At 44.5% G+C, this 22,775-nt stretch overlaps 2 protein-coding genes across 5 annotated transcripts in view; one reads left to right on the top strand and one right to left on the bottom strand.

The window, feature by feature from the left end:
- The window catches only part of ACAD10 (acyl-CoA dehydrogenase family member 10), a 38,814-nt gene extending 38,233 nt beyond the window's left edge, over positions 1 to 581 (bottom strand). For all 3 annotated transcript variants that reach the window (XR_012648048.1, XM_075013053.1, XM_075013055.1), the window contains exon 1: positions 536 to 581. The gene's annotated coding sequence lies outside the window, so the exon portion shown is untranslated. The remainder of the gene's footprint in view (positions 1 to 535) is intronic.
- Positions 582 to 665: 84 nt separating this feature from the next.
- BRAP (BRCA1 associated protein) lies at positions 666 to 22,479 on the top strand. 2 transcript variants are annotated; one of them, XM_075013056.1, is made up of 12 exons: positions 666 to 856; positions 1,944 to 2,105; positions 2,937 to 3,141; positions 4,040 to 4,229; positions 6,392 to 6,505; positions 7,034 to 7,182; positions 9,824 to 9,899; positions 11,249 to 11,387; positions 11,888 to 11,997; positions 13,066 to 13,155; positions 16,486 to 16,589; positions 19,163 to 22,479. In XM_075013056.1, exons 1-12 carry the CDS (start codon positions 775 to 777, stop codon positions 19,518 to 19,520), a joined length of 1,779 nt encoding a protein of 592 aa, XP_074869157.1. In that variant the 5' UTR covers positions 666 to 774; the 3' UTR covers positions 19,521 to 22,479. The 2 variants fall into 2 exon arrangements, with proteins under 2 accessions (XP_074869157.1, XP_074869158.1); XM_075013057.1 differs by lacking the exon at positions 13,066 to 13,155.
- Positions 22,480 to 22,775: the final 296 nt, after the last annotated feature.

Below are 22,775 nucleotides of genomic sequence, written 5' to 3'. Positions count from 1 at the left end.
GCACAGCAGCAGACACAATTTCCCCTCCACTGTGGAATCCCAGTGGTTCGATTCCACCCTCGCCAGGCCTGAACCCAGGGAAGAAATTTACCTAAGGCTCCTTCCCCAGGTAAGATGCCATTCCACTCCCCCAGGTCCCTTCCCCATCTCACACCCAGCCTCCCACCACAGAGCCCAGGCTTGGTCCCAGGCCGTCCCCTCACACCCAGCCTCCCACCACAGAGCCCAGGCTTGGCCCCAGGCCGTCCCCTCACACCCAGCCTCCCACCACAGAGCCCAGGCAGTGCTACTTCCAATGTCTCTCTCCGTGTGCAGAACACGTTCCGAGACGTGCACTGCGGGGTGTGGGATGCGCACAGGCCGCGGGCGCTCTGCTAAGCCGCTGGGCGGCCCCAGAATCCCTCTTAGGGAGCAAAGCCCAGGCTTGCCCCGAGCCTCCCACCCCACCTCAGAACCCGGCCGCCCTCCCGCTGAGCGCAGGCGCCGCGCGCCCCGCCCCTAGCCCCGCCCCCCTCGGCTCCGGGGCCGTTCTTACCACAACCGCTGGTACCGCCGACGTGCGCCGATACAAGGCTGCAGCCTTCTCCTAGCAACACCCGTAGGTCATTGAGTCTCACGTGACCGGGTTCCCCCACAGCGCCTGCGTGACCCGGGCGGGTCAGAGGGCAAAGGGCTCGGGGGCGGAAGCGAGCGGCTCATAATCCCGAGAGTTGTGCCGTGTCCGGCCCGGCCCGTTCCCGCTCCGGCCCTGGCGGCCCGGGATCCCCGTCCCCTATGAGCGTGTCACTCGTTGTGATCCGACTGGAGCTGGCCGAGCACTCCCCAGCGCCCTCCGGCTTCCCCTACAGCGCGGCCGGTGAGTCCCGCCGGGGGGCTGAGGGCGGCGGTGGGTCTCCCTCGCTGGAGCTGGAGCCTAACGTGGCGCGCGGTCTGATCTGAGGGGAGGGCGGGAAGGTAGAGGACCCCCCCCCCCCCGATAGATCTGGGGGCTCCCTCTCAGTGAAGGGGCGGGCGAGCGAGCACCGTTTCCTCTCGCCCCTCCCTGTGCAGGGCGCTCGTGTTTCTGGGTGAGATCGGCGTAGCGGAAGGGGGTTGGGGGAGCGGGATAAACGTGTCTGTTCTCTTCTGGGGGGGCGCTGCGGTGGGGGCACAGGGGTGTCTGTCGCACGTGTCTGAAGGTGGGCGCGGGGTGTGGAAGCAGGTGCCCTCCCGCCCTTTGAAGGGGGGGATTAACGTGGGGTTTTAAAGCTGTTTCAATTTGTTTGAAGTTTCTAAAACAAAATCGCCTTGTTCAGAGTAACCTGCACCCTTGAGGTAGCAGCAAGTGGGTGCGTGGTGGGGCAGGGTCCCCTCATCAGTGACTTTTAAATCAAGTAGCTAAGTATAGTTATTGTTTTCCAAATTACATGTAGGTATAGGCAGATAAACGCAGTCACGTTTGACAGGGGTGACTAAAAGGGAACAGTTCTCTTGTATAAAGAAAAACAACTTAAGGATCTGTTTGTTAACAAATTAAAACCCTGTAAAACCTGACTTGACTCTAAACTTCCTGTGATGTACATGCAATGATGGTGTTGATTTGACTCCGGAGATGGTTAAGCGCACTATTTGGTGGTATGGTTAATTCTTCTTATTATCTGACTCCACCTTGGTCTTTTTTAGCTTCACAGCTGTTTAACATAAAATAGATTTTTAAAAAAATAAATAAATACAGACTACACATATATTGTAGCAGAAATATCCTTTCAGAAGAGTGCTCTTTTGAGTCATGTTTTTGCAGGCCAGAAGAAGAAATAAAAATAGTTTCAAGAATTAAGTTAATAATCTAGTAATTCCCCAAGTGCTGTTGTTGTACAAGTTTGTTTTGCCCTTGCTTGAGTAGAGTTGTCTGGTTTTGCTTCTGGGTAGCTATTGCTGGGACATTAACCGTTGTTTCTGCTTAGCCACTGAAATGTCTGATGAGGAAATCAAAGAAAAGTCATTAGCTTCAGCTGCAGCCTGTTTGGAAGGAAAGGCACCTATGGAAAAAGCAGCAATTATTCACCAGCATATTGGTCGGAGAGAGATGACAGATATGATCATAGAGACCATAAAGTCCGATCCAGGTACCCGTTCCTAAAGCTTGATTTCCTCCCTGTCTATTTCTCTTTTACACATGTATGGCTATGCTACAATTTTGTGCACAAATTGTCTCTTAGAAGTATTTAAAATTGGGTTGATTTTTTTTTTTTTCTTTCTGCAAGTGCTGGACATGCAAGATTGCCTCTTGACGAAAAACTATAGTGTAACACATACTAATTCTTGAAAAATGATACCAGCTTTTTTTTCTTTAAGAATTATTTTTTTAGGAACAGGTCGGGAAGTCCATTTGACAAAGCAAAGTATTGCCCTGCAGCACAGCCTCTTGCCAATAAATGCAAAGAGTATACTGGTGCATGTGCCTCAGAGTACCTTATCTTTTTGCTTACTTGCTGCCATTAGCAGGCAGGTATTGAAGCGTTCAGTTGTTTGATGTAAAATTCTGTAGCTTGTGGAAAATTAACTTCAGAATGGAGGGAAAAAATCAAAATTAGGTAATAGTCCCAGGGGAAATTGTTGTGACATTGTTTGCTTTTGTGTTTAATTTAGAAAAAAAGCCTGAAACAGCAGAAAAGTCAGTGTCCCATAGAACTTAGCTTGGCAGCCTTCAGAACTTAACTAGGTGGCACCACAGCTTCGCAGATTCTTCAGAACTAGAAAGCTTGGGGGTGACAAATGATGCTTAGTTGTCTTTTTTGTTATATGTTGGGATACCATAGATTAAAAGTGTCTGGATTTCTATTTTCCAATGGAATTATTTGGCATAATATCTGGCCCAGTTGTATATTAAGATAACAAAGTTCAGTTGATGTTTCTGGTGTGCGGTTTGTAATCTAAAAGTGTTTGATTTGTGAAAGATGAGAAAAAAGCTGCAATGGAAGGAAGAAAATCTTCGGAGGCTTCAGCTGATGATGATAAAAGTAAGCACGATGGTCAAACGAAAGAAAGCACTGAGACTGCTCCAGACTCGCCTTCTAAGCAACTTCCTGACCAGATTTCCTTCTTCAGTGGGAATCCATCGGTTGAAATAGTTCATGGCATTATGCATCTATACAAAACAAAGTAAGAATGTGCTTAAATAATTAGAGACTTACTGGAAACAGTGCCATAGAATTATGCTGCACTCTTGAAGGGTGAGTCAGTAACCATTGGCATTCCTGCTCCTTGAGCTATCAGAGCAGTGACACGCTGGTAGTCTGATATATCAGCATTCAGAAAGGAATAAAGTGCCGTCTGAATTTAATAGCTGCATGAATGGTAGAATCTGAGGCAGATCCAGGCCTTCCAGCTAAGGGTAAGATCACGTCTGATAGTGCATACTTCCTAGGGTTAGAAGTGACAAGATAAATTAAAAATAGTGGCTGCAGACATTGGGTTTGAGGGGATTCTGTTGTAGGATATCCCTGCATTCAAATTCCTTCAGCAGAAGGAGAGGAAAAACTTGCCCTTTCCATATGTGTTGGGTTCTTTGTTTGGTTCTGAGATAGCACGTCATTGTGCCCTGGTAACTTTCACAAACTGTGGTGACTGAAATTCTCATTCAGCTCTCCCAGCTATATGATTGTGCTGTTTGCATATTCCATTTTTGGAGTTGCCCATTTGTTCTAGGAATATTTTGAGATTTGTGGTTTGCAAGTTTCAACTACTTTTCTAGAACCACAGGTGCCCCTTTGAAGAGGAAGATCTGTCTCTTCCAGAGCTGCACGTATGAACTGTTTGCTGAAGATGACAAAACTTATATGGGCAATTTACACTTGTTACCCATCTCTTGTTAATTCTTAAATGCTTGAGAATATGTAAAGAGCTTTGAGGTTGTTGTTTAAAATAATGTTAATAACTAACCATTTGAAATAAGAAGCATCAAATCTTCTTTTTGTCTCCCTTGTAAAATGGCACTGTCTTTATAGTAGGATGTCTAACTTGACCTCAGTTTAAGACGGTCTAATTATTGTCTTGTTAGTAAGATGACCTCCTTAAAAGAAGATGTAAGGCGCAGTGCTATGCTGTGTATTCTCACAGTCCCTGCTACAATGACCAGTCATGACCTTATGAAGTTCGTGGCCTCATTCTATGAAGTAATTGAACATATGAAAATCATCAGAGATTCCACTCCAAACCAGTATATGGTGCTGATAAAGTTTAGTACACAGGTAAAACCTAAGATATTAGACTCCTTTGCCATGGGAAATGTTTTAGAAATGGCTTGCATACTGCTCTATAGGTACTATTTGAAGGTGCTATCCAACTTCAATGGTCTGCTTTGTTATTTGAGATCACACACTCTGTCCTCTTGTTGTGTAAATTTAAATGTCTTTCTCATGCTTTTCTTAAAGTGACACTGGGCCTAATAGACAGGAATTAGGCCTGTATCTTGAGTGGTTGCTATGAAAGCAAGTGCCTCTCTGTCCTACTCTGTACTTTGTCACCACATACAGGTTGTTGAAATCCTAGAAAATCCTGCTCTCCGACGCTTCAAAAATGGCTGTACTTCTAATAAATAAATAGCACTCCTGTGGCACCTTAGAGACGGACAAATATGCTAGGTTATGAGCTTTTGTGGGTAAAACTAGCTCATCTGGTGAAGTGGGTTTTACCCACGAAAGGTCATGACCTAATAAATTTGTTAGTCTCTAAGGGACCACAGAAATACTTACTGTGTTTAAAGGTACAGACTAACATGGCTATGTCTCTGAGACATCTATGAAGTAGACAAGGATGGAAGAACAGTACAACATGCCTATAAACCTACTGAGCCTGATCAGTGTTTCAGTATTAGTTTTAATAGATATTAAGGATTGCGAAGATCCATTAACGCATCTAGTCTACTGGTCTGAGGGGAGTAGGGCACTTGTCAAGAATTGCAGGAGCACACTGCATAATAAACTTTTTCTTTCTAACTGAGTAAGGTGGACTAGATGACCAAATACTGTAGTTCTCATCTGTGCTGGTCACATGTCTAAAATGCCTACATGCATTGTATACAGGTTACATATGCACCTTAACACATGGAAGAATCCAAATGATATCAACACGCTTTGCTTGCACTCGACATGTTCTGAGCAACCGTGCTCCAATTTAGCAGAACTGTCCAAAGTCAATTGACTTGGCAACTTCTCGTTTGTCTGTTAAATTGCTGATTTCTGCTCCCATAGGCCCTTCAAGGCAGTTGCTGCATGCAGCAAAAGCCCGTTTGAATTGTGCTATGCAGTTGTTTGTCCCGTGGCACTATACATATGGCTGGTATATATGACGGAACTTGAAATGATGTGGACAGACTAGAATAACTTTTTGTATTTTACCATTTACCACATGGGGAGGAAGGGGGAGCTAATGCCCTGAAACCTGGCTCATTTCACCTGATGATAGAATCACTTCCTGAAGTAGCTCGGCCTGCTAAAATGTTGCCACTGCGTGAGTGGCTTAGCTATAGGGCGATCGTATCTCCCTGTCCCAAATACAGGACAGGGAATTAAGGGGGGAAGGGGAGCGGCTCCTCTCGGCTCCATCAAGTCCCAGGGAGCCAGAAGGAGGCGACAGCTGCTGGCCTTCCCCCAGAGCCCTGGGGAAGCAGCAGCCCCCAGCACACCCCGGGGAAGTGGCAGTGATGCAGCAGCTGCCCACGGTCCCCTGGCTTCCCCAAGGCTCAGGGAAATGACCTACGTGCCCGCAGCTGCAGTTGCTGGTGGAAAAGGTCAGTGGCGGGAGGGTTCAAATACGGGACAATTAGTCCCTTTTAAAAGATAAGTAGGGACACCTTTTTGGCATCCCATATACAGGACCATCCAGCCAAATAGGGGATGGATGGTCACCCTGCTTAGCTAGTCATTCTGAGGCAGTTAAAAATTTGGCCCTGATGTGAGTGCACCCTAAAGTCATATCTGAGCTGCTTTTGAGTGAAATGGATTCTCTCCTGTACTTAAAGCCGATGCATCCTTTCCACCTGCCTACATGAATGTCTGTCTGTTTTTGAATAGCACCATCTGCAGCAATCTTTTTACTCCATGTCTTTGCAAAGAGACAGCATTTGCTTCCTGCCCCTGCAGAAATGGTTACCTATGGATAAAAGCAAAGCTAGAGAGAGAAATTGGCTATGGCTGTTGAACATTTAAGATAATAGCTGTCCTCCTGGTATACTTTCAGTTTCTGCTTGAATTGGCAGGACGAACTGTTCTACTGAAACCAATGTGGAAAAGAAGGAATCCTGACTAGCAGGAGAGAGTTCAAGAAATTAACCTATGAACAACCTTTATTTTTGGTACTAAACGGTATTAAGAATATCCTTTTCAACTGGCTTTCTTTGGTTTGTGCACAGGCTGATGCTGATAGCTTTTACATGGCCTGCAATGGTCGACAGTTTAACTCCATAGAGGAAGACGTATGCCAGTTGGTGTACGTGGAGAGGGCTGAAGTCTTCAAATCAGAAGATGTGAGTTTCTTTTTATGATCTTCTACAAGTGGTAATATAGGATTGTCTGAGTGGACTGTGCAGGCAGGTCTGTGGGTATGGAGATACTTAACCTCCATCAACCCTATTCTGCCTGTGATTGCTGCAGTGCTTCCATTACAGAGAGCAGTCAAGAATTAGATAAAACAAAGTATGTAAAAGAGCCCTGTCAATTTGTATTTTTATTTCTCCTGGTGGGTTATCTGCACCCCACCATCAACTTATGCCTCGATTATGCCATGCAAGAGATATATTTCCTGGACGCTACAGTACAAAGCAAGGATGGCCTGATCAGTACACTCTGCCAAAACAGTGAATGTGATTAGCCACTGTGTGTTATGACTGAATTTTTTTATATTTAAACTTACTGGAACGTCGAACAGTTCAGTTACTTCCTAGCCCCAGCAGTTTCGAAGCAGCAAGACAAGGAGTTGTGTAGCAGAATATACATTTCTTACCTAGAGCATATCATGTGTGCCGCAATAAGTTTGTACTTCTCTTCTTGTGAAGGGAGCTAGCCTTCCTGTGATGGATCTGACGGAGCTTCCAAAGTGCACAGTATGCCTGGAAAGAATGGATGAGTCTGTGAACGGGATCCTTACCACGGTGTGTAACCACAGCTTCCATAGCCAGTGTCTGCAGCGCTGGGAAGACACCACGTAAGAGGCTTTTTATTCCCCTGATTGAACGTGGTGTATTTAAGAAGGCGTGGTCGAGGTCTTGTCTACATTAACAGGACCAGCTCATTTGTCTCTCATGTGGGCATGGGAGCTGCTCCAATTGATCATCACCTTCCCTGTTAGGCGGTGCAGAAGATAAATCTCCTAACCAAGGATAGTTGACCAAAGCTCCCTCTAGCTCCTCTCAGCCATGAGCTTGTTGCAAAGCAGCCTGAAGAATTGAAAAAAGCCTATAGAACAGAGCGGTCTACTGGTATTTTTTCAGGCCCACTAGTTTATGTACAGTCTTTTTTATGCTGCTCAGGTTCTCCTTATCTGCATGTGGTCACTGTCCTCTCCAGTGACCTGTGGATAACTGAGGTTGGTTGGAAAGTGCAGTGCCCTAGACGTCTTGTCTTTGATGTTTCCAAGGCTACACAGAGATTCTGCTCTCGGTAACAACAAAGAATTGGGCCTGCTAGTGTCCAAGGGGAGATGTTAGCTGTCATGCGAAGCCAAGCAGAAGGGAAGGGGATCAAAAGCTGGCGATGTTGCTTGGCAAATGAGAAGCAGGAGACTGCTTTGGTGATAGAGCCTGGCACGAAAAAACATAGCCTAGATTGAGACCAAGGGGATATGCACTCATGTTTCTAGCCAGGGAGCACCGCACCAAGGTGCAGACTCAGACCGATCCCTTGCATGCAATGCTGCTGGTTGGTATCACCGTTTCACCACCTAACAACTGCTGGGTTTTATCAAAGCAGTTTTCCCAGAGGCATTGTGTGTGAATGTCAGCGGTACCCAGATGACTGTACCTGACCCTTTGCACAACAGTTGTTAGAAACGAAAGTAGGACTTTGGTATAGAAGCATGAGATCTCATACAGTCTTGGCCCTCCTTTGCCCCTCCACCCCGCGGAGAGGATATTTGCTGCAGGTGTGGTACATGGCAAGGGGTAGTCACCCTTGTATTGCTTTACACTGACCTCTGCTGGAGGAGCAAGAACTAAAGTTTGCGAAGAATCTTGCCCCAAAACCACATGGGAAGTTTACTGGATTTTTACTTAAGAGTGAAGTAGCACGTAACTGCCTTTTGACTTTCTAAATGTGTGGTGCTGAAGCATTTGAGAGATGTTATCATCACACCGTGTGCATTCTTGCCTTTTAATTGCTTTAAAGGATTGCGGTTGTGTGTTTTTGCTCTTATTTGTTGTGTGCATTCCATTTAGATAGTACAGTCAGATTTGAACATGTCTGAGTCCTTGATAGAATCTCCCAGTGAGAACAAGGTCCCTTTATCTGTCACACATATTTTGCATTCCTCCTGGTAATTAGTTGCTGTTTGGTGCAGTTACTAGAATTGCCAGTATGTTACCAGAAACTAAACTCGGAGGCATCGTTCCTTTGTTACAGTAAACATCTCACTATGTGCCTCTTTTTGCATGCTCTGTTTCAGCGGAGTTGATTTGGTTTTATCCCAAAGCAAATTCCTTACAAAATTTCAGCAGGATTGAAATGATAACTTGTGTATAAAAATAGCCTAGTGCTTCATAAATCAAAACCAGTTTAAATTTAAATGAGATTTAGCCAGTAACTGACTAATCCAGATCCCTCCTGGCTCATATTTAACCAAAAAACTGGCACAGTATCAAAGCTTGAAACGTGTTGCACAAGGCTACATCTTTGCACTAAAATTAAATCTCTTGCATAATCCTTTTTCTCTGATTACGTTGTTTTGCTAGACTAGAATATCTTCAGCAGTACGTATTCGTAGCATCCTCCCACGAATATGTGTGGTGTTCCACAGAATTCTATTGCATATAGTAAGGAAATCTGTGTTCTGACATCTAAAATTGAGAATGCCTAAGTCATAAGGAAGTGGCTGTTGGAAGAAGGGTGTCTTTTTTTTCTTTCATTTGAATGGAAACTCTACATCTATCCGACAGGCCACCGGTCAGGAGTTTGCTCCTTTGTCTGTAACTCTTGATTGTCACAAGAGCCAAATGTGTGACGCAGACCCAAACCAAGATGCGTTCAAAATTAAATGTAAAATGGGTAATGATCTAAGGGACTATCGCCACTCGTGGTGAGCCTAAGGGCCAGACTTGTTTTCCAGTTCTCATCTTAGAAGATCAAAATCATCATGGTGATCGGCTGAAGCAAGCAATAATTGAGCTAGTCCAACATAACCAGATTGTTCACTATCCGGAAGAGTGTTGCTAAGTGCTTTTTATTTTAAGGTGGAGGACAAGTAAAATTTCATGACATCACTTGACCTGCATTGCATTTGCCATGGAAAAGACTGAGTGCTTTGTCCTCGCATCTTTACCCAGCTGTTTAACTTGTGGATCACACCGAAAATGGAGATTATTACAAGAAACGTCCTCTGGTTTAAGAAATGGTATTCATCCATTTTACAGGAATGAGTCGTGAGAGAACGGCTGGTATGAGGGAGGGAGGCAAATTTTAGTCATACTGGTGAGGAAAAACCTGAAAAAGGGATTGCAGAGGGGACTGTCCCACAAAACCCCAGAATGCAACATCTGTCTTAAGCCTCCTGGCTGTGGTTAGTTGACCTCATTTCAGCAAAAACAATCAGGTTCCATGTATCTAACTGTATCTCTTGATCGTTATGGTTATAGGTGTCCTGTCTGCAGGTACTGTCAAACACCTGAGCCAGTGGAAGAGAATAAATGCTTTGAATGTGGAGTCCAAGAAGTAAGTAGGTGGGCTGGGAGATGGGTGTGACGTATTAGGTTTGATCTCCCTGGTGCTTTTTGTCATTTTTATTTTCCTAAGTCCTTAATGTTGCTGTTAGCCCGTCTTTCTTCTGGCTAGAGTAGTGCACTCATTTTCCATTGGGGTCAGCTCACTGGGAGGGGATGCCGTCCTGCAAAAACAGATGTCCTGTGTGGAAAAATCTTCCCAGAGCCTTTGGAAAAGCGTAACTAGGTCAGAGTTTGTGTTCCCTGTTCTTTTGGGGCGTCTCACGTGCGTTTAACAGTCAGTCTTCTGACTGCCTTTGCAGCTGGTTTATTGAGCCCTCTTTCCTTAGGCTTATGCTGTACTTCTGCTGCCTTGCCTTTCATCTTCAGGGTTAGTGACAAAAAGCAAACCATGCCCCTTCAAGATGATCTAGACAAGCTGGAGAATTGGCCGAAATAAACGGGATGAAATTCAACAAGGATGAGTGCAAAGTACTCCATTTAGGGAGGAACCATCAGTTTCCAGATGTATGTGGGCAAAGGAAGGATCACCGCACACAGGGATCTAGGGGCTGTAGTGAACCACAAGCTAAATATGAGTCAAAAGTGTGCCACTGTTACAACAAGAGCAAGCGAAATTCGGGAATGTATTAGCAAGAGTGTTGTGAGCAAGACACAAGAAGCAATTTTTCCTGGCTATTGTGTCCGGTTCTGGCACCACATTCCTGGAAAGGTGTGACCAAACTGGCGAAAGTCCAGAGAAGAGCAACAAAAATGATTAAAGGTCTAGACAATGTGGCCTGTGAGGGAAGACTGAAAGAAATGGGTTTGTTTAGTCTGGAAAAGAGAAGACTGAGAGGGGACATGATAATTTTCAAGTACATAAAAGGTTATTGCAAGAAGTGAGGAAAAATTGTTCTCCTTAACCTGTGGGATGGGACAAGAAGCAATGAGCTTAAATTGAAGCAAGGGAGGTTTAGGTGGAACATTAGGAAATACTTCGTGTCAGAGTGGTTTGGGTTAAGCCCTGGAATAAATTGCCTAGGGAGGTTATGAAATCTCCATCCTGGGAGACTTTTAAAAGTCGGTTACACAAACGCCTGTCAGGAATGGTCTAGATGGCGCTTGGCCCTGCCAGCAGTGCGGGGGCCGGACAAGATGACCCCTTGCTGTCCCTTCCAGTCCTGTGATTCCCTCTGGAGGTGGTTGGAAATGTGAGCAGTAGCGCGCACGGTGGTTGGAGGATGGCAGCAGTAGTCCTTGCTGGATGCTTTCCCAAACCCGTAAAACCACGCAAGCACCCTTTTCACATTAACGAGTCGTATTCTTACCTAGGTGCAAAACCTCTTTTTGTGTTGCCAGAACCTTTGGATTTGTTTAATATGCGGGCACATTGGATGCGGCCGCTACGTGAGCCGGCATGCTTACAAACACTTCGAGGAGACTCAGCACACTTATGCAATGCAGTTAACCAACCACAGAGTTTGGGATTATGCCGGAGGTAAACCTCTCCCTTCTGCTCTTAACAGTAACTTTGCCTGCTTGGACATCGTTCTCCGAATCTTTCTGCAGCAGCATTTTTAACACAGTCCTAGTAATAAAGTTAACACGAAGCTTTGAAGGGAGCTGTTGTGCTAATATCCTATCTTCTGGGACCATCTGTCTTCTCTAGCAAAGCCATTGCAGATGCTTCAGAGGGAGGCCCTAAACCCATAATCCCACTGTAGCATTGGTGGAATGGAGGGAACGTCCTGTCCCCTGATCAATTTGCCCTGAAGCATGATTAAGCTTTTGTAACTATCTTAGCTAAAGTCAGTGCAGGTTCTGTTAAACATAGAATATGTATGATAATAATTAACCTCTTTGCCTCCATCTTACCCTGTGGCATCAAGTTGCATGATGAACTGTGCTGTGAAGTCTCCCTTAGTTCCAGCCAAGTTAAAACATTTGGGCTTTCTCAAATTGAAACAACCTTTGGTTTGGTTGCTTTTTTCACTTTAGATAATTATGTCCATCGACTGGTTGCAAGTAAAACTGATGGGAAGATAGTTCAGTACGAGTGTGAGGGGGACATGTGTCAAGATGAAAAGATTGATTCCTTACAGTTAGAGGTAAGTATTTTATCTTTCCTCAGATGCACTCATGGCAGATAAACATGCATCAGCTCTAAATACGACTAAAAAGTCTCTTGGCTATTGCTGAAAATGTGTAAGGGTTTTGTCGTCTTGCTTAATCCTGCATTTAAGCCCTAATCTGGGGGTTTGTTAGTGTGCAGCTAAGCAAATGATCTGATATTACAAAATCCTTATTATAAATTGACTAGAAGATCAAACAAGGAAATACAGGATGTGAAGCAGAGTTCTTGTTTCAACACCAAAATACCATTGATAATTAGCATTCCCTGTCTGAAAAACTCAGGTGTTTTGGGATGATAGTTATCAACAGCTGAAGATCAGTTCTTCCTCCAAAGGTGCAGGTCACATGAAATTTGCACCTAACCCTCTTTGTAGGGTTTTAGAAGCCTGTAAAGTTGTAGACGAAAACCACCTGAAAACGAAGTAGAGCGTCATCAGTAGATCAAATGCAGATAACAAGTGTGACTCTTCTTCCTGAGGCTGTGTCTACACAAGAAGCATCTGTCTACAGAAGTGTCTGTCGGAAGAGATGTTCCAACAGATCACATCTAAACATCAAAGGGAATTGATCTTTCGATGCACTCTGTCAACAGAAGGTCCCCCCTCCCCCCGGCCGGAGCATCTAAGCAGCTTTCTTGTCAACCGTTTCTGTGGACAAAATGGATTTTGTGTGTAGATGCTCCATGACTTTGGTCGACAAAACTCGCTAGTGTAGACGTAGCCTGAGGTTAAAATCTAAGGGGATTTCCCACATTTCCTAGGGTGCTTTTATTGTCCTTTTCCCTCACTACAGTGTACTTAACTATTGTGACGCTAGCCATGGCTCACTTAAAACGCGGGGGGGGGTGCGGGAAAGACTTCACAATTGATTTTTCCCCCCCTCCCCCCCCCCCGCACGGTACATTGACTCTGCAGTCTGTACCCTTCTCTGAAATGTTTAGAGTGCCACCTAGATCTCTGGATCCCTTTGGGTTATTGGCATCTTTGAAATGATGGTAATCTGTTCTAACTACGTATTTTTGCATCTGTCTTATATGATCATAGTACTCCTATTTGCTTACGAGCCAGCTGGAATCTCAGCGCATCTACTGGGAAAACAAGATAGTCCGACTAGAAAAGGATACTGCTGAAGAAGTAAGCTTCTCTCTCTCTCTCTTCTTTCCTACCTCCCCCCCAAATCTTATTCATTGGATGCTTGGCCTGATTCTCAATGGGCCGAATGCCCATGGATCCCATTGGCCCTAGTGGGACTACAGGTTGCTCAGCACCTCCAAAAATCAGGCTGGTGCTGTGCTGTTGTAGTGTTGGAGAGCTGCATTGGCATGTGAAGGAGACCTGTTTCTTCAAAGGGAATAGGCGCTGAGATCCCTCCCCTGGCTTGTACACAGACTCGGACCACTGCTGGTGAGCATGCAGAAAGAGAAATGGCCACCTGTATTAAAGTCTGCTTTAAATCACATGCATCTGACAAAGTGCACGTGCATCTGACAAAGTGGATCTTTGCACCCCAAAAGCTTATACGCCAATAAATCTAATAGTCTGTAAAGTGCCACAGGACTTCCCATTGCTTTTGCAGATACAGACTAACATGGCTTCCCCTCAGGTGCTTTGAAACGTCCAGAGCTTATGGAAGTGTTGGGGAGCTCTGAAATGAAAATCGGGACGTATTACTCTGTATTATAACTTTGAACCTCTGTCCTCCGGCACTGGTGAGATCCCAAGGGTGTTGGCTGAGAGAATTTGCCAGACCATGGCAGGCCAATATTGTCTAGCATGTTACCACTGCTTACTGGGCTCTTAGAAAACATTTAGGGGTAAATGACAGCTAAATAACAGCATGGAACACTGAGAGCCAGGGCTGGTGTCTGGAAACAAACTTTATGGGTCCATGGGGAAACTTGGCCACCCGCATAATAAGCGGCTGTCCAGCTAACCACAATCATGCTGGATTACAGATTTTGCCAATCAAGAGTGTTCTGGATTGAAGAGGTTCATCTTTTGTGACCATTCATTTGCTCCACTGAAGAAAGCAGAAATAAAACTGCTCCACACCTCTGCACAGGGATGTGTCTGTTTAGAGTTCTATGATTTTTTTTGGAGCGTTCTCTAACAGGACTATTCAAAAATGTGTTGAGCATAAAGGTTTGGAGAGTACATTTTTTTTTAAATATAATCTGTGCGGATCCTATTGGTGTTTGTACTCTAAGGGAATCAAAGCTCTTGGCTAAAGCCTCAAGTGAACCTTGTCCACATGCTGTATAAGATTACATAAATTGTGTAACTTCTAATTAATCATGCACTGTATCTGCAGTTAAGCCACTCCATAAACATATAAAGAAGTCATTTAAAGTTAGCTACATGTAGTGGGGCCTGAAAACTGATTTTCAATAAGAAGTGGCTGAAAAACCTTACCCGTGTGTCTGTAGAAAAAAGTTTTTAATCTATTTTTGAAATAGCTGAAAGCACGGTAAATATAACTCTAACTCTGAACTGAAATAACACAGCCATATGTTCTACAAACTGCTTCTTATTTTAAAGATCCCCATAATTGTTCATGGAACTCACTCCTTATAAGGGCATTTTTGAATTAACTGGACAAAGTATTCCACTCTCCACTGGCAAGTGTGCCTCCCAGAATTAACACAGAGCTGCATAAACATTAAACTATAACTCTGGAAAGCGTAAAATCTGACTTGCTTTCACAGTGGCTTCATTGAAATCAGTGTGTGGTGGCTTTTAATCTTGTCAAGGCTGCTGCTTCAAAAAAGCAGTGTCCTATTTAGTCTATGTTGCCAGTATATGTGAGGTTTTTATTTATTATATATTGACATCTCTTTTTCCACTCTTTTTGAGACCTAATTCTGTTCGTGGGGGTAGGATATAAAAACATTCTCTGTGGGTGTGCACTTCATACATCATATCTGGTCCATAAATCATGGATTGGAGTGTCGCTGTCATTAAATTAAGCAGTGGTGCTTAGTTGTGTATTACGGCAGAACAGGAAACCTTGTCGGACATAGGCACCTTTTTTGGGTTTGTATTATGCATGCTTGGTTGATAAAGAGGCCACAGGTCTGCTGCTTTGTAAATACTGACATGAAACCACCCCCAGTGTGTGTCTGGTCTTCAGATTCTGATCAGGCAAGAAATAATCCTACACCACATCAAACTCTCAGTAGTGGTTTTTACCAGTGTGCCTGTTGGTGGGTCTTGGGTTTGTTATTACTGTGGTTAGCAAGCCCTAAGTTTAAATCTTAATTTTATATCTACTTAAAACCTAATAGCTGATGAAATCAGAAGCTGAGCTAAATAGGGGATCGGTAAAGCAGCCACAACTCTGTCCAGACTCAGTGAGAGAGTGTGGAATAACAACAAGCTGTACACTCACACCAAAATGCAAGTCTACAGAGCCTGCATCCTCAGCACCCTCCTTTATGGCAGCGAGACTTGGACCCTGTACGCCCGCCAGGAAAAGAGGCTGAACGTCTTCCACTTGCGCTGCCTTAGGCGCATCCTTGGAATATCATGGAAGGACAGAGTGACCAACACTCCTGTCCTTGAGCAAGCTGGAATCCCAACTATGCACACCCTCCTCAGGCAGCGGCGGCTCCGCTGGCTTGGCCACATCCACAGGATGAATGATGGAAAGATCCCACAAGACATCCTGTATGGCGAGCTAGCCTCTGGCAAAAGACCTCCCGGACGCCCCCAGCTGTGCTACAACGATGTTTGCAAGAGAGACCTCAGAGAAGTAGACATCAAGCCAGACAGCTGGGAGGAGCTGGCAGACAATTGCAGCAGATGGAGGCAGGAACTATACAAGGGCTTTCAGAAGGGTGAGTTGAGGATCAGACAGCTAGCAAAGGAAAAGTGAGCCCACAGAAAGCACAGCAAAGACCTGCCAGACACATTACATATGCAACAGATGCAGCAAGGACTGTCACTCTCGTGTGGGTCTTCACAGTCACAGCCGACGCTGCAAATGAGGATGCCAAACGGAACTATGAAGGGCGTGATCCATAGTCTACATAGACTGAAGGATGCTGCTACTACTACAGCAGCTGAGTGTGAATCACTACACTAACTTGCTTTTTAAATTTAAGCTTGAAAAAAGAGGCCAACAAATTAGGGGTTTGACATACATTTATTTAGTATCCACCACCATCTTCCCCATACCATCTTGACAAGTGTAGTCTTGGTTCTTTAGAAGCAGATTCCAAAGCAATCAACCTCTTGACGGTGTTTCTTTTAATTCTTATACTTTTTTTGGCAAGCAGCATTTACAGGCATTTTTTTAAAGGTGTGGGGGAGGGCTTTTTTTCCTGCTACTTTAAATCTTTTGAACCGTTAGTAAATCAAGTGAGTAAATTGGTCAAAGTTTAGAAAATGCTCCAGAAAACTTGATTTTCATAGTGAAGGTGCACAGGACTTTGCTCTGTTTGAAATGTCTGTTTGTTTTTACAGATTAACAACATGAAAACTAAATTTAAAGAGACCATTGAGAAATGTGATAATTTGGAGCACAGGCTGAATAACTTACTTAAAGAGAAACAAGCCATGGAAAGAAAGTATGTTTTGTCTCTTAAATATATAATTTTTTAACAAGTCTTCTGTTTTTATACACACTGCTTTTAAGACTCAAATTGTAGCTGACTTATGCTCTTCATCTGGTTCTCAGAACTACTTGAATATGAATACGTAATACACTCAACTTGTGCGGTAAGGACCTTATCGTTAAAAATCCGATGTCCCACCTCTGTGGATGTCTTATGTATTTAAAGTGGCTGTAGAATGGAAGGCAGTTTTCATACTTCTGCTCCTTCCACATAGTTTGCCTGCTTAGTATTCATTAGATCTTTTTACTTCTATGCCCACTCCAAAGTGGAAGCCCAGTTAGCTGTGCAGGCAGAAGGAATACAACCTGCAAAGGACAGGAGGCAGTTGCAGTGAGGCGTTGCACCTGAACAAGGCATTATTCAAACAAAATTAGAAGCAGCTAAATTAAAGATGTCCCACATGGTGTCTGTCATTCATGGGTTTACACCCTTTCCTGGGAGTCAGGCATACTGATTAAATTGGAGCACAAAGGTAATTACAGTCCCAGGGTGATCCAGAAAGTCGCTAGCAAAGCTGGAGTCCTGCTCCAGTCACTGTACCCTCTACCTCTCTCATAGAACTGGCAGGGACCTCCACAGGTCATCGAGTCAGGTCCTACTGTGAGAGCAGAGGAAATATCGCCATCCTTGACAGACTTTTTTTTTTTTTTTTTAATCTATTTGCCCCAGATCCCTAAAGGGCCCTGTCAAGGATTGAGCTCAGAACACTGGGTTTAGCAGGCCAATGCTCAAACCACTGAACCATCCCTCCCCTCGTCATGTGTGGAGTGTTTCTGTAGGCAAATGGATGACACAGAATTGCCAGTAAAGCATAGACTGGATTGGAGAACCTATATAAGGGAAGATGGTTAGCATGTGCTGCTGCTTCTGTGCCACAGCTTGTTGTTCTCCCATCCTGGAGGTACCAGTTGTGTCTAACTTCTAGCCAATGCTGAGATCTCAGTTTTAACTCAAGAATATTTTCCTGCCATACAGAAATGAGAGAGAAGTCTTGGCACATTAATCCTCCTGCTGCATTACTGTTCGATATTCATGTTGATGACCTAGATAATAGTGTGCAGAGTATGCTTATAAATTTGCAGACATCATCAAACCGAGAGGGGTGACGAGCACTTCAGAGGACAGGTTTAGAATTCAATACGATTTTGATAAAGTGGGGAATTGGTCTGAAATCAACCAGATGTAATTCAACAAAAACAAGTGCAAAGTACTTCATATAGGAAGGAAGAATGAAATCCACAGCCACAAAAGAGGGAATAATTGTCTCAGCCATAGTACTGTTGAAAAGGATGTGCGAGTTAGACAGGAATGAGAGCTTCACAGATGAGCTGAGCGGTAACATTGTGATGCAGCTGTGTATTCAGTTAAGGTCATTCTGGAGCGTATTAATAAGAGTGCCATACGTAAAACAGGAGAGGTAATTGCGCTGTTCTTCTTAGCACTGCTGAGGGTCCCTCAGCTGATCCTGTGGTCAGGTTTGGACACGGCACTTCAGGAAAGTTGTGGACAAACTGGAAAGCGTCCAGAAAGGAGCAACAAAAATGAGCAAAGATGGAGAGACTAAATCACCTGGGCACGTGTAACCTTGAGTAAAGACTGAGGGGACGACCTGATTACTGTGTCTTCAACTGTGCTAAAGGCTGTTATAAAGAAGATGGTGATGAATTGTTCTGTGTCCACTGAGTGTAGGAAAAGAAATAATGGGCTTTATTTGTGGCAGGGGAGATTTTGGTTAGATAGTAGGGAGCAGCTTTCTAACTCTACAGATAATTCAGCTGTGGAGCAGGCTTCCCAGGGAGGTTGTGGAAACCCCATTGCTGGAGGTGTCTGAACAGGTTGGACAAACAGTTGTTGGGGTTGGTCCAAGTTTATATGGTCCTGCGCCCACATAAGGGGCTGGACTTGACCTCCTGGGGACCCTTCCAGCTCTGTTTTTGTGGTACGGTAAACTTTGTCTAACTTAACACCTGCGATTGCTTAATTCCTCTGATAACTCAGGGTACATCTAAACTGCCTGATCTGGTCAGGCATGATCTTCGGGGGGCGGGGTGTGTGTGTGTGGCGCGCCTCGTGGGGACGTGTGAAATCATCAGGGATTGACAGTTAACCCCGTACTCAATCTCATGAGTAGTAAGGGAGGTCAACAGGAGAGTTTCTCCCTTCAACCTCCCTCAGTGAGGGCAGCCAAATAAGTCTGTCGTAGATACGTCGATTCCAGATACACAATTCCAGCTATGACAATTGCATGTCTGTGGTTGACTTTAAGGTCTAGTGTAGACCTGGCGTCAGCCTCTGAGGCTGCTCTTCAGAGCCTCACTCTCCTAGCAACACAACCTTTTGGCCACACTTGCTAACAAGACCCAGGACTTCTGCCAGTGAGCACTGATAGGTGGTGCCAGGAAAGGCCTGTGAGGGTTTAGGACAGCTAGCATGGGTTGGTAGCAAGAAGAGTGACAATATGTGGAAATTAGTCCCTTTTTCAGCATATCATTAAATGTCCGCATCTTTTGTTTTTTGTGTTTAAGGTGCATGCAGCTGAATAACAAGGTGGCCAAGCTCTCCAATGAGCTAAAGGAGGAACAGGAAATGAACAAATGTTTGCGAGCAAATCAGGTCTTGCTGCAGAACAAACTGAAGGAGGAAGAGAAGGTGCTCAAGGAAACCTGTGAGCAGAAGGACCACCAGATCACAGAGATACAGGAGCAGTTGCGGGATGTCATGTTCTACTTAGAAACACAACAGAAAATCAACCACCTGCCAGCTGAGACCAGGCAGGAAATTCAGGAAGGACAGATCAACATTGCTGTGGCATCTTCCGCAAGCTCGTCAGCGGGTGGTATGGGAAAGCCTTCTCGGAGAGGCCGGAGCAAAAGGGGCAAGTGAGGGTTTGGACAAGTTCACCAGCCTCTCGGCAACTGGCCCCGCTTCTGAATGACCAGGATAAGTGTCGGGACTCAAGCTGAATGTTAGGTTCAACACTAAATACCAAGCTCAGTAAGGCACAGCTAGAAGTTTGTTTTCAGAGCTATTCATAAAGCTGACTGCCAGCTAATGGGTAATCAACTGTATTTAAAAGCATTTCACTGCATTAGCTAGCTAATGATAGGCAGATTCTAATCACCATTTTGCCTTCCTGCCTTACCTAAATCCCACATTATTTTCTCCTTGGAGATTGTGTTCAGATTTCAATGTGTCTGAAACACAAAATGAATCTTGAATCCCCTTAAAGGGACATGACAGGGTAAGTTCAGCCCACAGTTTTGAAGTTTATTTTAAGCCTCGTTCTTCTAAGTAAAATCAGAAATGCTCATTAAATAAAAATTTTGTATTGGCAGCCTGATTCGGAAGTAAACATCCCCATCCCACTTAATGCGTGCAACCGAAACCCTGCTAGTGCAGAATTAGGATAGGAATAGGTGAGCTTGCATGGACAGTGAAACGTCTAAATGATAAATCACGTTCATGCTGTTGACAATTAACGTGATGCCCATTGCTATAAGGGAGTTCATGTTAAACGATTAACTAGCTGTCACTTTTGAAAGTGATCTTGTGCAGTGCAAACAGCTTTAAAGTGCAAGGGACTGTAAGCTATGGAGATAATACAATATACTTATTTATGTGTATGTCTCGGTCCCAGCCTACCAGAGACATGAAGTGCGGGAGGTAAATAGCTTTTATTGGGCCAACTTCTGTTGCTGAGAGGGACAAACCTTTGAGCTTACACAGAGCTCTTCCTCAGGTCTTGGTAAGCTTGAAAGCTTGTTTTGCCAACCTGAGTTGTTCCAGTAAAAGATCTTGCCTCACCCACCTTGTCTCCATAATTAATAGGTCCAGTATATGCAAAGACTGGTACCTGTTGTAGGTTAGCAGCGTTGCACTGTTCTGCTCTCTGAAGTATACTGTCTCTGAAAAGGATACGTTTATATCTTTGCTGTCTGCATATTTAACTTGTGCCAGGGTAAGTATCGGCAGCTACCCTCGCGCTAGCATCAGCATGAGGTGGGAGTGATATATGCAGTGTGAAACCCACACATCCACGTCCCCCTCTCTGAAACCTGTTGCCTTTCAGAGACAGGCCACGTGCTCGTGGCTTTCATGCAAGTCGCTTGCTGCTGTACACGCGAGGAACTGCTGACACTCCATGGGCAGTCTGCACAGCCAGCTGCGAGGCTATGATGGAAGATGTTCACACTGCTGCAATGACAAGCAGGGTGTATCTTCTGTCAGCAGTCCCTGAGGTAGCTCAATGCATAGGCCTGGCTCCTGGATTACATTTAGGCTCCTGACTAACATGGATTTCAGTGGAAGTTAAGAACTTCGATATCTCTCAGGATCTGGATCTCAGGAGCTCTCTTTTGTTTTTCTTTAACACCCCTCTCCTTTTTCCATGAGAGTGTGGGGGGGTTGAAACCATTTTGCCCTACAACCATGTAGGTGCAGCAACCCTCTTAGGGAAGCTTTGTTCTAGAACACATTAAACTTAATATTTCGCAATGTCTCCCCTAACCGAAAGCCTGAAGGCATCGGATGACAGGCCGGGAGCATTGAAAGGATGCTGGCTTACCCTTTCACAAGCAACCCCAAGCATTTGCAAGAACGTGTCCTCTCCATTGGACAAGCTCCTGTTCACCTAAAGCCTTTTCCTCGACTTAGGCCAAGACCAATGCAGATGAAGCTGGGACTTACCCAACTGCTAAGCAAAACCAAAAAGTGAAGCTAGCATCAGTCTTTTACAAAGCTAAATTGTTCTTTTGGTCAGCCGAGAAATAAGGGGTGCGTTAAAGTAGCAAGGCCCATAGGAGCAAGGCTGGAATTGCATTGTGTTAAGTCTGCACACTTATTTTTAGGAAGAAAGTTGCATTTTTCTTATATTTAAAATACATGACTTTTATTCGTGCTCCAAACGCATCCAGTTCTTTGCTTTGTAGACTTCCCCCATCTTCTGCAGCGTGACTGTACGTGAACTTTTAAGAGTATAAACTGTACACTCAGGCCTCTGGCTGCTGTAAAATATTTTAACATATTAGAAACGTACAACACAGCTTGCTCTCCGATAGCAACACTATTTTATTTAAAATCTATTTTTACACCAGATAAGATCCTCTTACCTTTTGGTGAAAGCTTGCTGCGTGCAGAACGCTGTATCCTAGAATTCCTTTTCTGGAAACAAGACCTCAAATTAAAAGTGCACAGTAGTTTTGTTTTGTATCTGACACTGTTGGAGGGGGAAACCGCTAATCAAGGAAGAGGAGCTGGCCAGGGAGGGGTAAATTAAAACTGGAGCCAAAGGAGAAATGTGAAACAGAATGGCGGCAGAGGTGATGCTAAGGAAATGACAGTAGTAAAGTAAAATATAAGCAAGTCAACTTAATTCCATGAGATGGGAGCGGATATCCCTGGTTAAGCACCTGTGTCAGACAATCGCCTCCCTCCAGATCTGAGCTGCAAAGTCAGCAGTTGAGCTAACTTCTCCCAATTAGATAGGGGAGCTAAGCTACCCTGTCCCTGTGATGCTCCATCCAGCTATGAGCATGCTGCCAGGCAGTGGAAGCGCAGGAAGCTTGCAAGTTACTGCTCGCTCTACTAGTTCTGGAGCTAACCAGGACCTCTGTCCTGAGCTGTCAGAACAGCACCTTGCACAGGCACATGGTCATTTTAAGGTAGTTTGCCAAGTGTTTGCACAGAATGAGATTAGCCTATGTAAATTGGTATCTTAGAATCCCTCCTCATCTGCCTTTACCTTTTACAGTTGGGTCAGAGAGCCCCCATGTCGTTTTTACTAAGACTGACGCTGTCCTGTAACACCTGAAATGAAGGATATTATTAAAAGTGCTGAAACTTGGGCGAATGGTCTCTGCATTTATATAACATGTACCTGTAGGTTGGAATCTTGCTAATGTTTTAGGAAAAGATCTTTTAATGTGGCCTAAAAGGGAGTTAAATGAAGTTCAGGGGGGAAGAGAATCCCCTTATCAGGTTATTTTTCTCACTAATTTAACCTGGAACCAGAGTCAGATTTATTCCTTGGGCCTTTCTCTGGCTTTGCAGGACTTGGAGGGAGACTTAATTTCCCTATGCTAAATACAGGGTACCTGGTAAAATTAGGGTCAGTGGGTGCCAGCCCCGCCCGAGGCAATG

Source organism: Carettochelys insculpta, chromosome 18, assembly GCF_033958435.1.
Source record: "Carettochelys insculpta isolate YL-2023 chromosome 18, ASM3395843v1, whole genome shotgun sequence".
Taxonomy (NCBI): domain Eukaryota; kingdom Metazoa; phylum Chordata; order Testudines; family Carettochelyidae; genus Carettochelys; species Carettochelys insculpta.
The sequence above is the reverse complement of the archived record's forward strand: the minus strand, read 5'-3'. Positions and strand labels throughout refer to the sequence as shown.

What these genes read in the sequence shown, in the direction of transcription:
- BRAP (XM_075013056.1), top strand. Translation starts at nt 775, where the DNA reads ATGAGCGTGTCACTCGTTGTGATCCGACTGGAGCTGGCCGAGCACTCC. An exon ending in CTTCCCCTACAGCGCGGCCG is followed by an intron (nt 857 to 1,943) that starts GTGAGTCCCGCC and finishes GTTTCTGCTTAG; the next exon opens with CCACTGAAATGTCTGATGAG. An exon ending in ATGCATCTATACAAAACAAA is followed by an intron (nt 3,142 to 4,039) that starts GTAAGAATGTGC and finishes TTGTCTTGTTAG; the next exon opens with TAAGATGACCTCCTTAAAAG.